Source organism: Manduca sexta, chromosome 16 (assembly GCF_014839805.1).
Source record: "Manduca sexta isolate Smith_Timp_Sample1 chromosome 16, JHU_Msex_v1.0, whole genome shotgun sequence".
In the NCBI taxonomy this organism is placed as follows: domain Eukaryota; kingdom Metazoa; phylum Arthropoda; class Insecta; order Lepidoptera; family Sphingidae; genus Manduca; species Manduca sexta.
This window is the reverse complement of record NC_051130.1, coordinates 4,501,111-4,515,171: the sequence shown is the minus strand read 5'-3', so window position 1 is coordinate 4,515,171 and position 14,061 is coordinate 4,501,111. Positions and strand designations below refer to the sequence as shown.

Sequence of the window (14,061 nt, the reverse complement as noted above, 5' to 3'; positions counted from 1 at the left end):
AAATAAGTAATTAAACTTTTATTAAAAACATAGTTTTGGAAGTAAGGAAAATACATTGCTGGAAATATTATCTCAACATTATCTAATGAAAGCCTTACAAGGGGGCTTGTTGTAACGAGCAGCTAAACAACGATCGGGCAATGCAGGCATATCAGAAGTCCGTCCTAAGGTAGCCGGAACTACTGTAGGATGCTTGTATCTCACGTGGAACGCCGGGAAATTCAAATAAACGCTGAAAAAGATGGGTTAATAATAAAATAACACTGAATTTTGCCAAGTGTATGTTCATATAAAGTAATCCTTACAGTGTAAGGCTTGGGTACACGGTCAATTTTGTCCGGTATAATTCGATAGGACAAATTGGCCGTGGTGTGAGTGACCTCTTACGATCTTACAAATTTTGTTATCAAGTTTCTGTGATATAAAATTTGTTTTTTTGAAGAAGTTAAAGCATTAACAAATTTGGCACACAGGTTGACTATATCCTGAATAATCCTGAAGAATCCATTGTGAGTTAATTTTTAATCCGGTAATTTGTTCCCAATTTTTAAGGAATTTTGCAGTGAAGTTGCACCAACATCTTGTATATCCAATATTTTATGGACAATTTATTATATTTCCTTAGGAGCCGAATAAACATGGAAACGGTAAAAATGGTGTTAGATTTACATAAATTTACGTCAGAGAGGTAAGTATTAAGGTTCTTACTGAGACATTTCCGACGGACATTGCCACATGTATTCGGGTTCTTTGAAGTAAGTAAGAGGATGACGACTAGATTTATAACTTCTATAATAATCACGATGGAGCTGGCAAGCCTGTGAAATGTAAGTAAATGGTGAAAATCGATATCATAATACGTATAAATAAAACGTGTTATATTGGGTAGGTATAAGATAAATACAGTGTAAAAGTTTTCTATCTCCTCTTGTCGTAGGATATCCGAAAACAGAATATATTTAACCATTTTTTAGATAGATAGATATAATAATTAGGTTCATAAAATTGATAAATAGAAAGGCATGACAATAATAAATATAGACAAAATGAAGTTTATTGACAGAATATTTTATAGAAAAAATAATCCTTTTGCATAAGTAATTTTATCTGTGGTTTTTATCCTTGGAGGTATGGATGGATATTAACAAAGAGAATATAACTACTACCTTGATTGTGATGCTATTTGTATGGAAGAAAGAGATAAAGAGCATCATCTCTGTGTATGAAAATTTGTCGTCAAAAATCATCATATTATGGTGACGCCGCATGATTAATTTGAAAGATAGCGCCAAAAGTTATAAGAGCAGGATACTCAACGAGAATTATAATATATATGAGGATACTGAATTAAATATTATGTTAAGATAAGCGAATGATGGATTTTATTGGTGACATAAGTAATAAATTTTTTTATGTCGGTCAATACGTATACTATTTAGTATTTACTAAATATTATTATTTTATTGTAAAGTTTTTTAAAATTTGGAGTAACTTTTAAGAAATATGGACTTTTTATGAGCTATATTATTATCACAGGTAGTACTATACCGTCTAAATTGCCGGACGAGAGTGGACAAAAAGTCCGTAATAACTGAATTTAAAAGTAGAAAGTACACTACATTTTATAGTCTGTGGTTATATGTATGAAGTATGAACTACCAAATGTCAAAACAAATTCGCAATTTTTGTTTTACTATTTTTTATTTTATTAGTATTTAGTGCGCATTTATCGTTATTACCGGCATTTTAGAAGAGTTTAATTGTGGGATGTGTCTATACAAACAGTTGGTGCAATTAACTGTGTGCCATATGCCACTCTTTGTTATTTTGGGTGAACTATTTTTGTCCGCTCTACATTCAGTGCATTGAAATACATTTGACACCCAGAAAAAGAATGTTCCTGCATGGTAAGTGTGTTAGACATTATTTCCTGGACGTAATGCGCAATAATTAAACTCTACCGTAGCCAAGCCGTAAGCAGCATGGATTGTCGCGTAGGAGTGAATATCATTATCATATTTTTTTGCTTACATATTGCATTCGTGAATCAAATGAATGCGGCAATATTTATTTGGCTTATTGTGTAGCATGATTTTATTTATTTGATCAGCTGTGGTTGAGAAAGTTTGAGAAAGTTCTTTTTGCTTATGGGCGAAATGTTTTCCAAATAACATTAAATAAATGTAAGTTAATAGTATGCAGTGAAACTTGAGAACTTCATTGGTCGTAATTATTTTAGTATTAAACTGACTAAAAAGCACAATAAATATACTAATTAGAATGAATACAAGACTCATTGTGAGTTAAATTAAGTAGTTGAAGTGGATAAAAACATACTAATATAATTTATTTCCATCCATGTTGCAATAGAACTTGATGCAACTCAAGTTGCTTTGAATGAGTATTTATTGTGAAGTTCCTCTGTGGTATTTGGCTTAAGGTTGACGAATTCTTTAACCATATAAGTATGTTGCTGTTATTATCAAAAATTTAGAAGATGCTGTTTTGAATGACCTTTAAAGATATTGTAAAAATATATTACTGTAAATTTTGCTGATATATTTATCATGATAAGGTAAATGATAAACAATTATTAACAAACCATATCAATGCTTATCAAATTGCAAGAATTCAATTATAATGTTTGATTCTGTTAGTCATCTTATACTAAAAGTATACAACTTATGGTTTAAGATATTTATTACTCAAGTAAGGATTAAAACTTACCAGTGCTTCTAGAGTGTGTCAAAACTAGAGATTGGTTTTTTAGTAACTTAAAAAACCTGAAATAATAATAAACATATGTACAAAAATGAAAGATATCAAATAGGCAATATCAGTTAGTGAAAAGTAACAAATAATATTAGCCTTTTCACTATAAAGCAACATACAATTTATTTTTTATAGTTTTTTCTTGCTTTGAATGACAAGATCAGCTTGCTATCTCCTAATGGTAGGCTTACCATACGTCCCGGTTTGACCGGGATAGTCCCGGTTTGGGATCCCTGTCCCGGTGTCCCAGTCAAACTTGAGCAGCACCGACACCCCAACCAATCATTCCCCCGCCGCGCCGCCCGTGCCACCCGCGCCAAAGACGAACTGCAGCAAAATGAAAATGAGCCTCTTTCTCTTCTGCGTCCCGGTTTCGGTTTCGGCTCTTCGTAATTATGGTAAGCCTACCTAATGGTAAGAGAACACCTTGAATTACAAAGTATTGCTTGGTATGAATGTAAAGGAATAAAAAGAATACACAAAATATCCTTCATGTCATTTATATTTCACTTATTTTTAGTTATCCTTATGAAAAGTAGTAATATAATATCACCTAATGTAGTGAAAATATGCACTATTAATATGCGAAAACTACTTGAAATGGGCAAAATATGCAAATGCCTATAGTCCAAGCTTTACTCATAACAAACATGATAAAAATGTTGGTAATGTTTTATTGTGAAGATTGTGATTAGACAACTTACTAATGTTAGTCTCTAAACTAATTACAGTGAAGCGACACAGACTCTTGTGTAATTGTTTCATGCCCCATTCTAAATGAGCTGTCTCTCTTGCATAAATGACCGTAAATATGGGCAGAATTAAGGTTTGTTTTAACTGTTAGAACATTGTGACGAAACCTATACCTGAGAATTATTTAAAAAAAAAATTGATATGTGATTTCTTCTAATCAGTGCTAGGCCAATGTGGTGGATTTAAGGCCGAAAACCCATAAAATAGTAACAGTGGTTGATGTTCAGCAGTAGTTAGTGTATATTATAGGGCTGGTATTATTGTTTTTTAAACTTTTTTCGATAAATGGGCTACATATACAAAAAGATTTTTTCATTTTGAGCCAGTAGTTCCCGAGATTAGCATGTTCAAACAAACAAATGAAATCTTCGGCTTGATATAATAATATTGATAGATAGATTTTATAGCAGACCCATTTTAAAGAAAATTATTATTTTAGTAAACATTTTTCATATACCTGTATAGTTAATTCAGATGAATGAAAGTTGAAAATTGTTTAAAATATTTACCAAAACAATAACATTAATTGAAATGGGTCCTCTATAAAATGAAACTTTTTTATTTACCGCTTAAAGTGTGAGAGCCAAGGACTTGTTTAACTGCATACTCTATTATTGTAAATGTATGACTCACAAGTAATTAATATATAACGCAATGTCCTTGCTAGTTGGAGTACATTTTCTGCACTTAAATTGCATGCAAACGATATTCGTTTTGCATTTAATTCGCATGTAAATCTGTAAATACTGCAATATGATACTGCATAAATATTCAAAATAGAACATTGGTTATTCTTTTTTGAGGGTCTCCTAACAAAATAGGTATTCATTTTTTTGCTATGCCCATTCATTTAAATACTTTTAATTTTATTTAAAGTGTTATTGGGTCTTGTGTATAAAAAAGTATTTTTTTTACTAACAGTTAATTTAAGCTACGACTTTTAAACCCAGATATACCATCGTCGCCTATGGACTTAGAACGATGCGTCACGACTTAATCCACTCAACTTACATTATCTTAAATAGATAATATGCATTACAAATAGGTGTTTATCATACTGTGACCGTCTGCCCATTTCATTATGGTTATTGGGTAATAAATGGAAACGGTTTTTCCATATCAGTGAATCTGCAAATTGAATCTTTGATGAATGTGATGTTTAATTGCGTTTTGATATTATAATCTATTTTTAAAAGTTTTCATCCAGAGTTTCGGAAACTCCTTAATTATATTATATTATTATTATAGCAACTATCAGGTTTCGACGAATCTACCCATTCCTGTTTCTCTACTAACCACTTTGATCCATATTCGATAATAATGCTTATTATCTACATTACTGATTTTGTCTCATATTATTATTGAATATCAAATATTCTATGTTATTTCAATTTTGTGTGTTCTTTCGTAATTTTAGAATCTAGATTATTGTAAAAGTAAATACACTTCTGTAAATTCTCTGTACTATCGTTATGTTAATTCGCGTCCGGCCTTACAATTCGCCTCTTTCGACCTCAATGACTCCGTAACATAATCCTTTCAATGAGGGAGTCATCATCGCAATAAACATTGTACTGAACAATGCGTGAGTCACGACGCTCCACGCTCGATTTGCTAACCGTTTCCCCCCTTTTAAGTGTTAAGGGTACTGTCACACTAAGCGAACAGTTGCGGACTACTTTGAGCTTGCTCACACGAACCAAATTTGGGCTTGTATTCCAAAACGAGTTTATTTTTATAGGGGCATCACAAAGTGGCCTTTTTGCACCTGATGGTAAGTGGAGTGGGCTCCAATAGAATGTCGACTGACGAGAGAAGATTACCCCTCGGCAGTCGACATAGTTCTGCCAGCCTGTTGGAAACGGATACATACAGGCTGATCCCGGAATGCCACAACCTTACGTGGACTGCTATGGCGGGTTTTAACACCTTTCGTACGGTGGTCGCTATCCGGGCGGATATTAAAACATATCCTACCTCCAGCAGAATAGAGAATCCTGCAGATGTTCAGCAAGCAGGCATACGAATGTGAATTATGTTTCAATATTACTTTATTACTGGTTGTTGTCCAGTGAATTAAATGTGACAAACGAATTTAATATACTAGTACACATATTACAACAAAAAAATATTTTTTTGGATTTTATTGTATGAATTCTAATCACGCCAAATCTTACACTGTTTGTGCCGGAAAATGAGTACAAAGTTTTCTCATCACGTATTAATATATAGATAATTATTGTATGCTGTTTAATGAGTCACTTGCCAACTAATTTAGGATGCTTATGCGCACTGTGTGTATGAAAATTTAGTTATTATTCGAATGTTATTATCACAGTACTGTGTCTCTATACTGATAGATGACTTAAAGAGTCGATTGCCATCAGTGGCACCTGGAAAGGTATTCGGTATATAAATAAATCATAAAAAAACATTTGGGTGAATTCTAATGATTAGCTATTGCAGCTATCCAGATTATTGTCTGGCAGAGTTGTATATGCCAAATAGGAAATTGAAATGTTTACCGCAGTCATACAACAAGCAGTTTGTAATCAAACTATATGACGCGTGTGTCCGCGGCCTTAAACAGTCGACGAGAATTCTTTGTTTGATAACAATGATCAGTGTTGTCATGGATACGGCACGCATAGTTGTGTTTAGTGGTGCGTGTTTGGCTTTCAATTGTTATTTATTATTTTAATTGACTTAATAATTGTGATTGGATACTGAATTGTGTGTGGGCTTTCTTTTGTGCGGTTTGGTAATGATTCTACTGTTTTAGATTTATTTAATTTATAACGGGATGATTACTTTTAATTTGAAAAATCGTTGAGAAAATTAACCGCATATTAAAACTATTAGATTTTAGGTAAAGCCTCTTTCCACTATAAATATATGTTCCCAATTCAACCCTTATTTTTTAACGAACGTTTATCAGGCTACAGACCAGTGGCGAAGCGTGAAATTTTCGGAAAGTAATCAAAGACAAAAATAATTGTTTTAGTTACTATATCGCGGCCAATTTAATCTAAAACCTAAACTAAGACAAACGTAAATAAACCCAAAAAAGAAGCCGGTAGGAATCAGTTTGTATGGACGCTTGGCCATTGCTACAAACTTCAGGTATTTGACTCACATCCTCAAAGCGCTATAATGTGATAGATCTTCAACAGCAGTGTCTATTATATAATCGTAATTTTCTTTAAATATTAGTCATACTCTAACGCTTATCGTTAAGTTAAGTTATCCAACCGCAGCCGGCACGCTATCGCTACTAATCCTGAGCCTAATCAATACTTGATATCAGTTATCGACCCGTGTAAATAGCTTTCATTGTAAATAATTAAACTGTTTTTTGTGGTTTGGTTTTTTGTGATCTAACTATTCATATATATGGCGATCTTTCACCTAATTACTGTGCGTATGAAAAAAATAATTATTGCTATTGATTAGGCCTCATCCGGAACTTGATTTATGACATTTGAAATCGAATACCACTTGTAAGAAAGTATACTGCCCACCCTACTTTGCTGTGGGATGAGGGCTGCTACTAAAAGACAAAAACTAGAGTGAATATCAGTGGCGAAAGGTGAAATTTTCCAAAAGGGAAGCCGACATGTACATAGGTACTAATATGCATGAATGTGGTCTGCAAATCGTTCTAATTCGATTTTAAATAATTACAAAAGGGAAGCCGGCAGGAATTGGGTTATATGCATGAATTGGGCCTTTCGCCACTGGTGAATATAGACGAGGTGTTTATATATTTTGCTTTGTTCCAGTCAGTTGTTGAGAGCGGGCGGCGTATGTGATGGTTATGACGTGCGCCGTGGGCATGGGCGACGCGGTGCTGCGCGAGCGGCTGCCCGCGCTGTGGCGGCGCATCGAGGACGCGCACTACAGCTACCTCGAGACCGACGACAGCCCAGACAAGCTGCACCAGAAGAAGAAACTTGAAGGTACCATTTGTTTTTTTATTCGGCGAAGTTCCACAGCGCTCCACTTCACCTGATGGTGAGTACAGTGGAGTTCAGATAGAGTATCGATTGACGAGAGATGATCGTTCCTTGCCTATCGACACAATTATCCTAGCCTGTTCGAAACCGGATATGCACAGGTTAATCCTAAACCTGACACACTTAGGTGGGACCACAGTTATCTGGGTCTATTCTTGTAGTGAAGCAGCATAGTTTATATTATTATTTACATTTCATGGCATAGATGTGTGTGTATCCTATAGTATTCCAGTTTTATAAATATCACTGGGTAGACAAAATTTAATGTATCAGAATGTCAAGCACAGTCCATGCAGAGTTTTATAATTTAAAATTCTGGGTGGTGATTGTAGTTATGTTGATCACTGTCAGGTCAGTGACCTGGCCATATCGGCATTGGGTAAAAAATTTAAAAAAATAATTTCCTCTTTCAGACTACATAATCGAATATCTGTCGCTGGTGCCTCACGCTTGTAAGTACGGCCTCACCGAGACAGGCAAGGTGTTCCAGCGCACAATCAACGAGCTGCCCGACTTCAGTGCGTACCGCGCGGGGCTGGGGTGGGCCGCTCTGGCGAGGTACGCGGCCAATCTCCTCGCTCAGCCATGGAGGAAGGAATACAGAGTTATACGGGTAAGGTTACGTGAGTCTACTAGCTTGGAGACGAACCTCGTGACAATATATTGCTAATGTAGGCAGAAGGGATCACGGACCACGGCTTCCCTTTTGATATGTAGGTACTGGCGCCCATAGATATCGGCTAAACCAAGACTATAGTCAAATGCTAAGAGTAATGTGAACCACAAAATTACTTTTCCTCATTTAAACCTCGTTTGAAGTCAATGATAACATGAAGACATCTGATTTCAGTTGTACTGCGGATACTTCAAGCATGAAGTAGAGGCGAATATGGTGGGCGCTGAGACGATGCTGCACGCGATGGGCTACAAGCCGGTAGGCTCCGGCCGCCTGGTGCTGGAGGCGCCGATATGTCCCGACATGGTTGCCGCTGTGTCCAGGGACGCGCTTATAGCTCAGTGCGAGTGTCAGGTGACGATTCGTTTATTGAGTTTTTACGTGTATTTTGGTGATCGGAGCTGTTGTGTTATTATCATATGTAGGCATGATAAAGTAACCCGACTGAACTGGATGGTAAGCTTAGTGGGGTCCAGAGAGTGTCGCCTGACAAGAGGTGATATTTACTCGCCAGTCGTTATTATTATGTCGGTCTGTTTGAACCGGATATACACCAGTTGATCCTGGAATGCAACACACTTATGTGGGTCTCTATGGTGGGTTTTAAAACCTTATGTACAATGGTCGTTATCCAGGCGGATACAAAATAATATTTTATCCTACCTCCTCTCTGTGTGATCTGTCCGTTAAGGAGTGTGTATGTGTGAACAGATAATGTGCCAGATCTGGGAGGCGGTGTGGAGCAGCGGGCGGCGCGTGTCGTGGGCGGGCGTGGCGGCCGAGCGAGCCGCGCGCGCCGCACCCGCCGCCGCCGCCGCCGCCGCGCTCTCCGGCGCACGCCGCGCGCGCGCGCACCGGCACGGTCCGTACAGTACACTACACTGCATCGCACTGCACTACACTACACTGCACTACACTGCACTACACTGCACTGCACTGCACTACACTGCACTACACTGCACTACACTACACTGCACTACACTACACTGCACTACACTGCACTACATTACACTGCACTACACTGCACTGCACTACACTGCACTACACTGCACTACACTACACTGCACTACACTGCACTACACTGCACTACACTGCACTACACTGCACTACACTGCACTGTACTGTTTTATGATTTTTTTAAACTGTACCCGTAAATAAGACATTTGTAAACTTTTTTCAGACGCCGACATATATTCGAATATATCGTCGACGGTGCCGGAGACGCAACATCACAAACTTATCGACACTCGGTATCACAACGACATGACGTCACAGTGCAACCACATGTGCGCAGAAGTGCCTCTAGAAGAACCAGTACCCATGGTCCAACCCTATATGGTGCCGGCGGTACCCCAAATGATGTACCAGATACCTCATCAGCATCTACACGACGCGCCGGTCACTGTACCACAGTGCAGTAACGTTGCAATGATGACGCCCTACGGGGTACCCTATTACTACCCCGTTCAAGCACCTTACATGATCCCCACCCCAGTCTACCCGCCTATCAAACACGCTACCAACGTGCCTGTCAACGGGTACCCTCCGGTACACCCTTGCCGGTACCCATCCGTGACCACTGCACAATTAATAGAATTAGACTCCCCCTCCGTATATGAGAATGGAAAGTTTGAAAGACATAGAGATGACGAACGACCGCACAGAAGGAGTCGTCCCGATAGCTCAAGAAGAAACAGTACATCGAAGTCGGGGATGAGTGACGTCACGTTGCCAAGCCTCCCACGGTCCGACACGCAGCCGTCGCTCAGCAAGGCGAGGGAGGACGGCATGGGCACGTACGAGAGCTGGGACTACGTGTTCAGGAACTTGTCCAGTAAAGAGCACGAAGGGGACGCGAGGAGTCAGTTTTCACCATCGTTGGACCGTGATTCGAGAACATTGGACCGATTGGACCGAGAGGAGAGAAGGGCGAGGTATCAACCGACGACGCTGGATTTGGAGGACGGATTGCAAGCGCTCAACCTGGACAGGACATACGACGAAGAGATGTACCGAACGGCGAAGGTGAACGAGAATTTAATGCGGTTAAAACAGGAACAGGAAATGAAGAGGGCTAAGCAGCTCGCGAAGAAGAAGCACGAAGAAGCTAAACCGAAGAAACAGCTACCGCAAGAGCCGGTCGGTAATCCGAAAGCCGACGCGCTAATCCCCGCCAAAGTGGCACCGGACAAAGTGAAACTATTGACCAAGAAAGAAATCAAAGATAGAAAAGACATAATAAAGCAACAGAACTCGGTCAACGGCTCTGTTCAGAGCACGGCCGACGTGAAGAAAGTGAGGAAGCCAACGAAACTAGTCGCGCAAGAGATCGAAAGACCCAAGAGCAGAACGATAGAGAATGGAGCACAAAGCACATCGCACAGCTTGAAAAATAGCTCAGGTTAGTTTCATTTGGACAAATAATTATGCTGTATTATTTTTATAGTTCCGCAATTGGTTGATGCTGTTGTATTCCATGACGTTTATCTAATTGATAGGGAATAGGCTTTATGATAATACAATAGGTCATTATTTTTCTTAGTTTATGTTACTACATTACTGGTGGATGTGTATTGTGTATGTACTGTTTAAGTAATGTTGACTAATGATATACCAAACCAATAAATAAATATAAAAATAATGTATTTTAATACTTTTATTGGTTTAATACATTTATGAATTAAAATTACAAAATTTTGCTCGCGTCTCTACTCGCGGTAATATTTGTTTCCTAATAAAAAGTCTCTAGCATTCACAGGTGTCAGTTTCCTATGAAGATTGTATGAATCGGAGTAGTAGGCCTGAACATAAGCGCCATCAAATATCCAAAAAAAAACTTTGGCTTTATAAAAAAACAAATATGTTTCATTCTGCAGCGACAAGCACACAACCGAGCTACGAGCTCAAGGCACAACTGATAGTGTCGCTCGACGAGACGGATCATGCGCGCCACTCGCCGCCCCGCCACCTGCACAACGGCGACCGACCGCCGAGCCGACCGCCGAGCCGACCACCGAGCCGACCGCCGAGCCGCTCGCCGCACCGCGACGCCGCCGCGCGCGACACGTGGCAGTGCGGCACCTGCACCTACCTCAACGCCAACTCGCTCTCCGCCTGCGAGATGTGCGGTAAGTCGAAGCGCGGCCCGGAGATCCAGCCGCTGACGTCGGGCGGCCGCGAGTGTCCCGCCTGCACGCTCGTCAACCAGCGCGACGCCAAAACGTGTGACGCGTGCGGCACCAGTCTTGAACACTGTCCCACCTACATCTAATATTTCACTTGTATCACCAATAATGCCGTACAATGGTATAGTTGCCTGTTCTGATTCATTCTCTTGTTGCTGGATGGTCAGGCGATTGAAAGTGATAATGTTGACTGTCTCGATGGCATAGCTGTATTAGAGTACGATTGCAGTGTTGAGGTCTCGGGTTCGATACCTGGGACAGGTAAAGTGATATTGTTTTTTATACTCGGTATCAGCCCGGGGTCGAATTTGTGCCCGATATGGCCATACGCTCGCCGCCTATCACATTATGGGACGGAATACACACGGCGGATAGTGGGTGCACTAGTTGTGCCTCTGCCTACCCATTCGGGGATAAAAAGCGTGAGCAGTGTGTATGTGAAAATTCTACTGGCCTCTAGTCAGATGAAATTAATAATTATTGTGACTGCGCCATCATACTGTTCAAGTTGGTAACTATATTTATATTCTGACAAGAATCACAAACATTGGCAATACAGTCTATAGACGCCGATAACGTAACAATAGCACAATACGATGGTATGGTCAAAATAGCCAGAATTCGAGTTATCAGAAAGATATCCTTACATTACACAGATATGTCGATAATGACATGATCATATTGTATTTTACTATTTATGGAATTATTCATCTTATATCGACCGATTCGTGTTTTCGGAATTTCAGCATTGAGACACTTTACTCTTAGAATATTTGCATCTCTGACGTTGTCTAGCATTACATAAGTAAGTGATGCGTCCAATAAAACTAATCTTTCTATGGCTTATAAACGGCTTCTATCGTTTCCTGATACCAAAGGAAGTTGATAGAATTAATTTGAAGAGAGATATGGGACAGTGGGTGTCTAAAACTATATCGTCGATGATTGTAATACTCAAATGCGTGAAATAGTGCCAAACGTCTCGTGTGACGATTCTGATTGACCGAAACACATGACTACAGCGCCCTCTTTAGTTGCTCATCAGTCACGTCAGAAGTCATAACACTAACAAAAAAAAAATTATTATGACAAACGGGTTGCAATTATTGTGTTTGTTATGGTTTGTGTTGTTTTTGACATTACACATTTATAATTATATGAATTGGACGATTGGTCGCTATTGAGATATGAGTAATTATTTACAAGTTTTAAATGTTCCTTCACATGCAGTCTATTAGCAATTCAAAGTATAACCATGTTACATTGATTCGTGTTTTTGTTATATTTTATTGTTGTTTATATTGAGATTTCAGATTGTTGCACACTTAGCGATGTGTTGCGATCGTGAGAGTTTGGATTTGAAATATTTAAATTTAGAATATTTAAATGTTATTAGTAATATTTTGATCGCAGAGAGTGAGATCGCATCGCGTCGCTTTGTGTGTCGAAACCTTTAAAACTGTAAACGTTGTCTTCACAAAAGTTTAAAATGTCACTTATTAAATATGAATAATATGATTGCTTACTTGCTGAATTCAATTCACGTTAAATATAATAATGTTTAGTTGTTAATAAATTATTTTAACTATCGCTTTCACAGGGTAATGATTGATATAATAAGTTGTCAAAGTGGAGGCCCATTTTGAACCCATTTCAATACTAAGTCATTTTGAATTGACTTGTGAAAATATTGTCAGTTTCGTTGATTCGTCACAGTTTTAAATTGTAAGCAACTATACTTGTCTATGAAAAATTATAAAATGTCTGAAGAATGCGCATAAATATGCACTTTAAAAGGCATAAGAATGAACATCATTTTCGATTAGGTATGGGGCCGAGTGAAGGTATAAAAAATATGGTATTTTTTTTAAATTTAAAATAGGGTATAAAACAGAGAGTAATATCCACGAAGTCGACCATGTCATGTATGGTATATGCTGAAGTAAATAACAGTTAAGGCGATACCTCAAGGTCCATTTTCATACATTTTGTTTCACCTTTAATCTGGGTAACTAAACAAGTATTGGCAAGTAAAGAATTTAAATTCACGTCTAGTTAGTGATTAGTTCTCGCAGTTGAAAGAAAAACGTAAAAATAATTAATAATCATGGATATTTCGGCCTTTAAAATTTCGTCATATTAAATTTTAAAGGCCGAAATATCCATGATACTTGTTTAGTTACCCAGATTAAAGGTGAAACAAAATGTATGAAAATGGACCTTGAGGTATCGCCTTAACACGTGAGTCCGATTTCTTATACCTGACGACTCGGAACATTCGTAATTATCATTGTTGAACACTAATCTTACTTTTATAGTAATGATATTTTAAATGGGAATGTTTGGATGTTTGTTCAAAGTAAATGCAGTAACTGCTAAACGGATTTTAATAAGACTACCCACACGGATGGACCACAGCCTGGATAAACATAGGCTTCTTATTCTAATAATTTGCTCTCATGAATAATTTAAACGTTTTAGTAAATTTTAAATATATGGCGCTGGCGTCGTACAGATGGCGCTTTGGTAGCGGTCAAGGCTTTTCACGTATGTGAAGCCGTGAGCAAAATGAGTCACACAGTCCAATATTATACAGTAGTATCTGTATAATACTGGACAAAAATGTTGTCTGTTCAATAAGAATTATCTCTGACCTTTA

At 38.2% G+C, this 14,061-nt stretch overlaps 2 protein-coding genes across 4 annotated transcripts; one reads left to right on the top strand and one right to left on the bottom strand.

Moving 5' to 3' along the window:
- Positions 1-3: 3 nt before the first annotated feature.
- On the bottom strand, positions 4-1,334 carry LOC115447562. 2 transcript variants are annotated; one of them, XM_037439463.1, is made up of 3 exons: positions 1,167-1,334; positions 709-818; positions 4-232 (listed from the first exon to the last, which is right to left on the bottom strand). In XM_037439463.1, exons 1-3 carry the CDS (start codon positions 1,266-1,268, stop codon positions 79-81), a joined length of 366 nt encoding a protein of 121 aa, XP_037295360.1. In that variant the 5' UTR covers positions 1,269-1,334; the 3' UTR covers positions 4-78. The 2 variants fall into 2 exon arrangements, with proteins under 2 accessions (XP_037295360.1, XP_030030556.2); XM_030174696.2 differs by lacking the exon at positions 1,167-1,334 and adding an exon at positions 905-1,046.
- A 291-nt stretch (positions 1,335-1,625) lies between these two features.
- LOC115447574 lies at positions 1,626-12,927 on the top strand. Of its 2 annotated transcripts, none has more exons than XM_037439461.1 (7): positions 1,626-1,907; positions 7,308-7,484; positions 7,955-8,154; positions 8,392-8,571; positions 8,929-9,079; positions 9,398-10,618; positions 11,094-12,927. In XM_037439461.1, exons 2-7 carry the CDS (start codon positions 7,337-7,339, stop codon positions 11,486-11,488), a joined length of 2,295 nt encoding a protein of 764 aa, XP_037295358.1. In that variant the 5' UTR covers positions 1,626-1,907; positions 7,308-7,336; the 3' UTR covers positions 11,489-12,927. The 2 variants fall into 2 exon arrangements, with proteins under 2 accessions (XP_037295358.1, XP_037295359.1); XM_037439462.1 differs by lacking the exon at positions 1,626-1,907 and adding an exon at positions 5,819-6,286.
- The last annotated feature ends 1,134 nt before the right edge of the window (positions 12,928-14,061 follow it).

Bases quoted from the DNA above. Each gene is read 5' to 3' on its own strand.
- LOC115447562 (XM_037439463.1), bottom strand. From the start codon at position 1,268: ATGCGGCGTCACCATAATATGATGATTTTTGACGACAAATTTTCATAC. The intron at 819-1,166 runs GTAGTAGTTATA...TACATTTCACAG, and splicing joins CAAATAGCATCACAATCAAG to GCTTGCCAGCTCCATCGTGA. The intron at 233-708 runs GTAAGAACCTTA...CATCTTTTTCAG, and splicing joins TGTCCGTCGGAAATGTCTCA to CGTTTATTTGAATTTCCCGG.
- LOC115447574 (XM_037439461.1), top strand. From the start codon at position 7,337: ATGGTTATGACGTGCGCCGTGGGCATGGGCGACGCGGTGCTGCGCGAG. The intron at 9,080-9,397 runs GTCCGTACAGTA...AACTTTTTTCAG, and splicing joins CGCGCGCGCGCACCGGCACG to ACGCCGACATATATTCGAAT. The intron at 10,619-11,093 runs GTTAGTTTCATT...TTCATTCTGCAG, and splicing joins CAGCTTGAAAAATAGCTCAG to CGACAAGCACACAACCGAGC.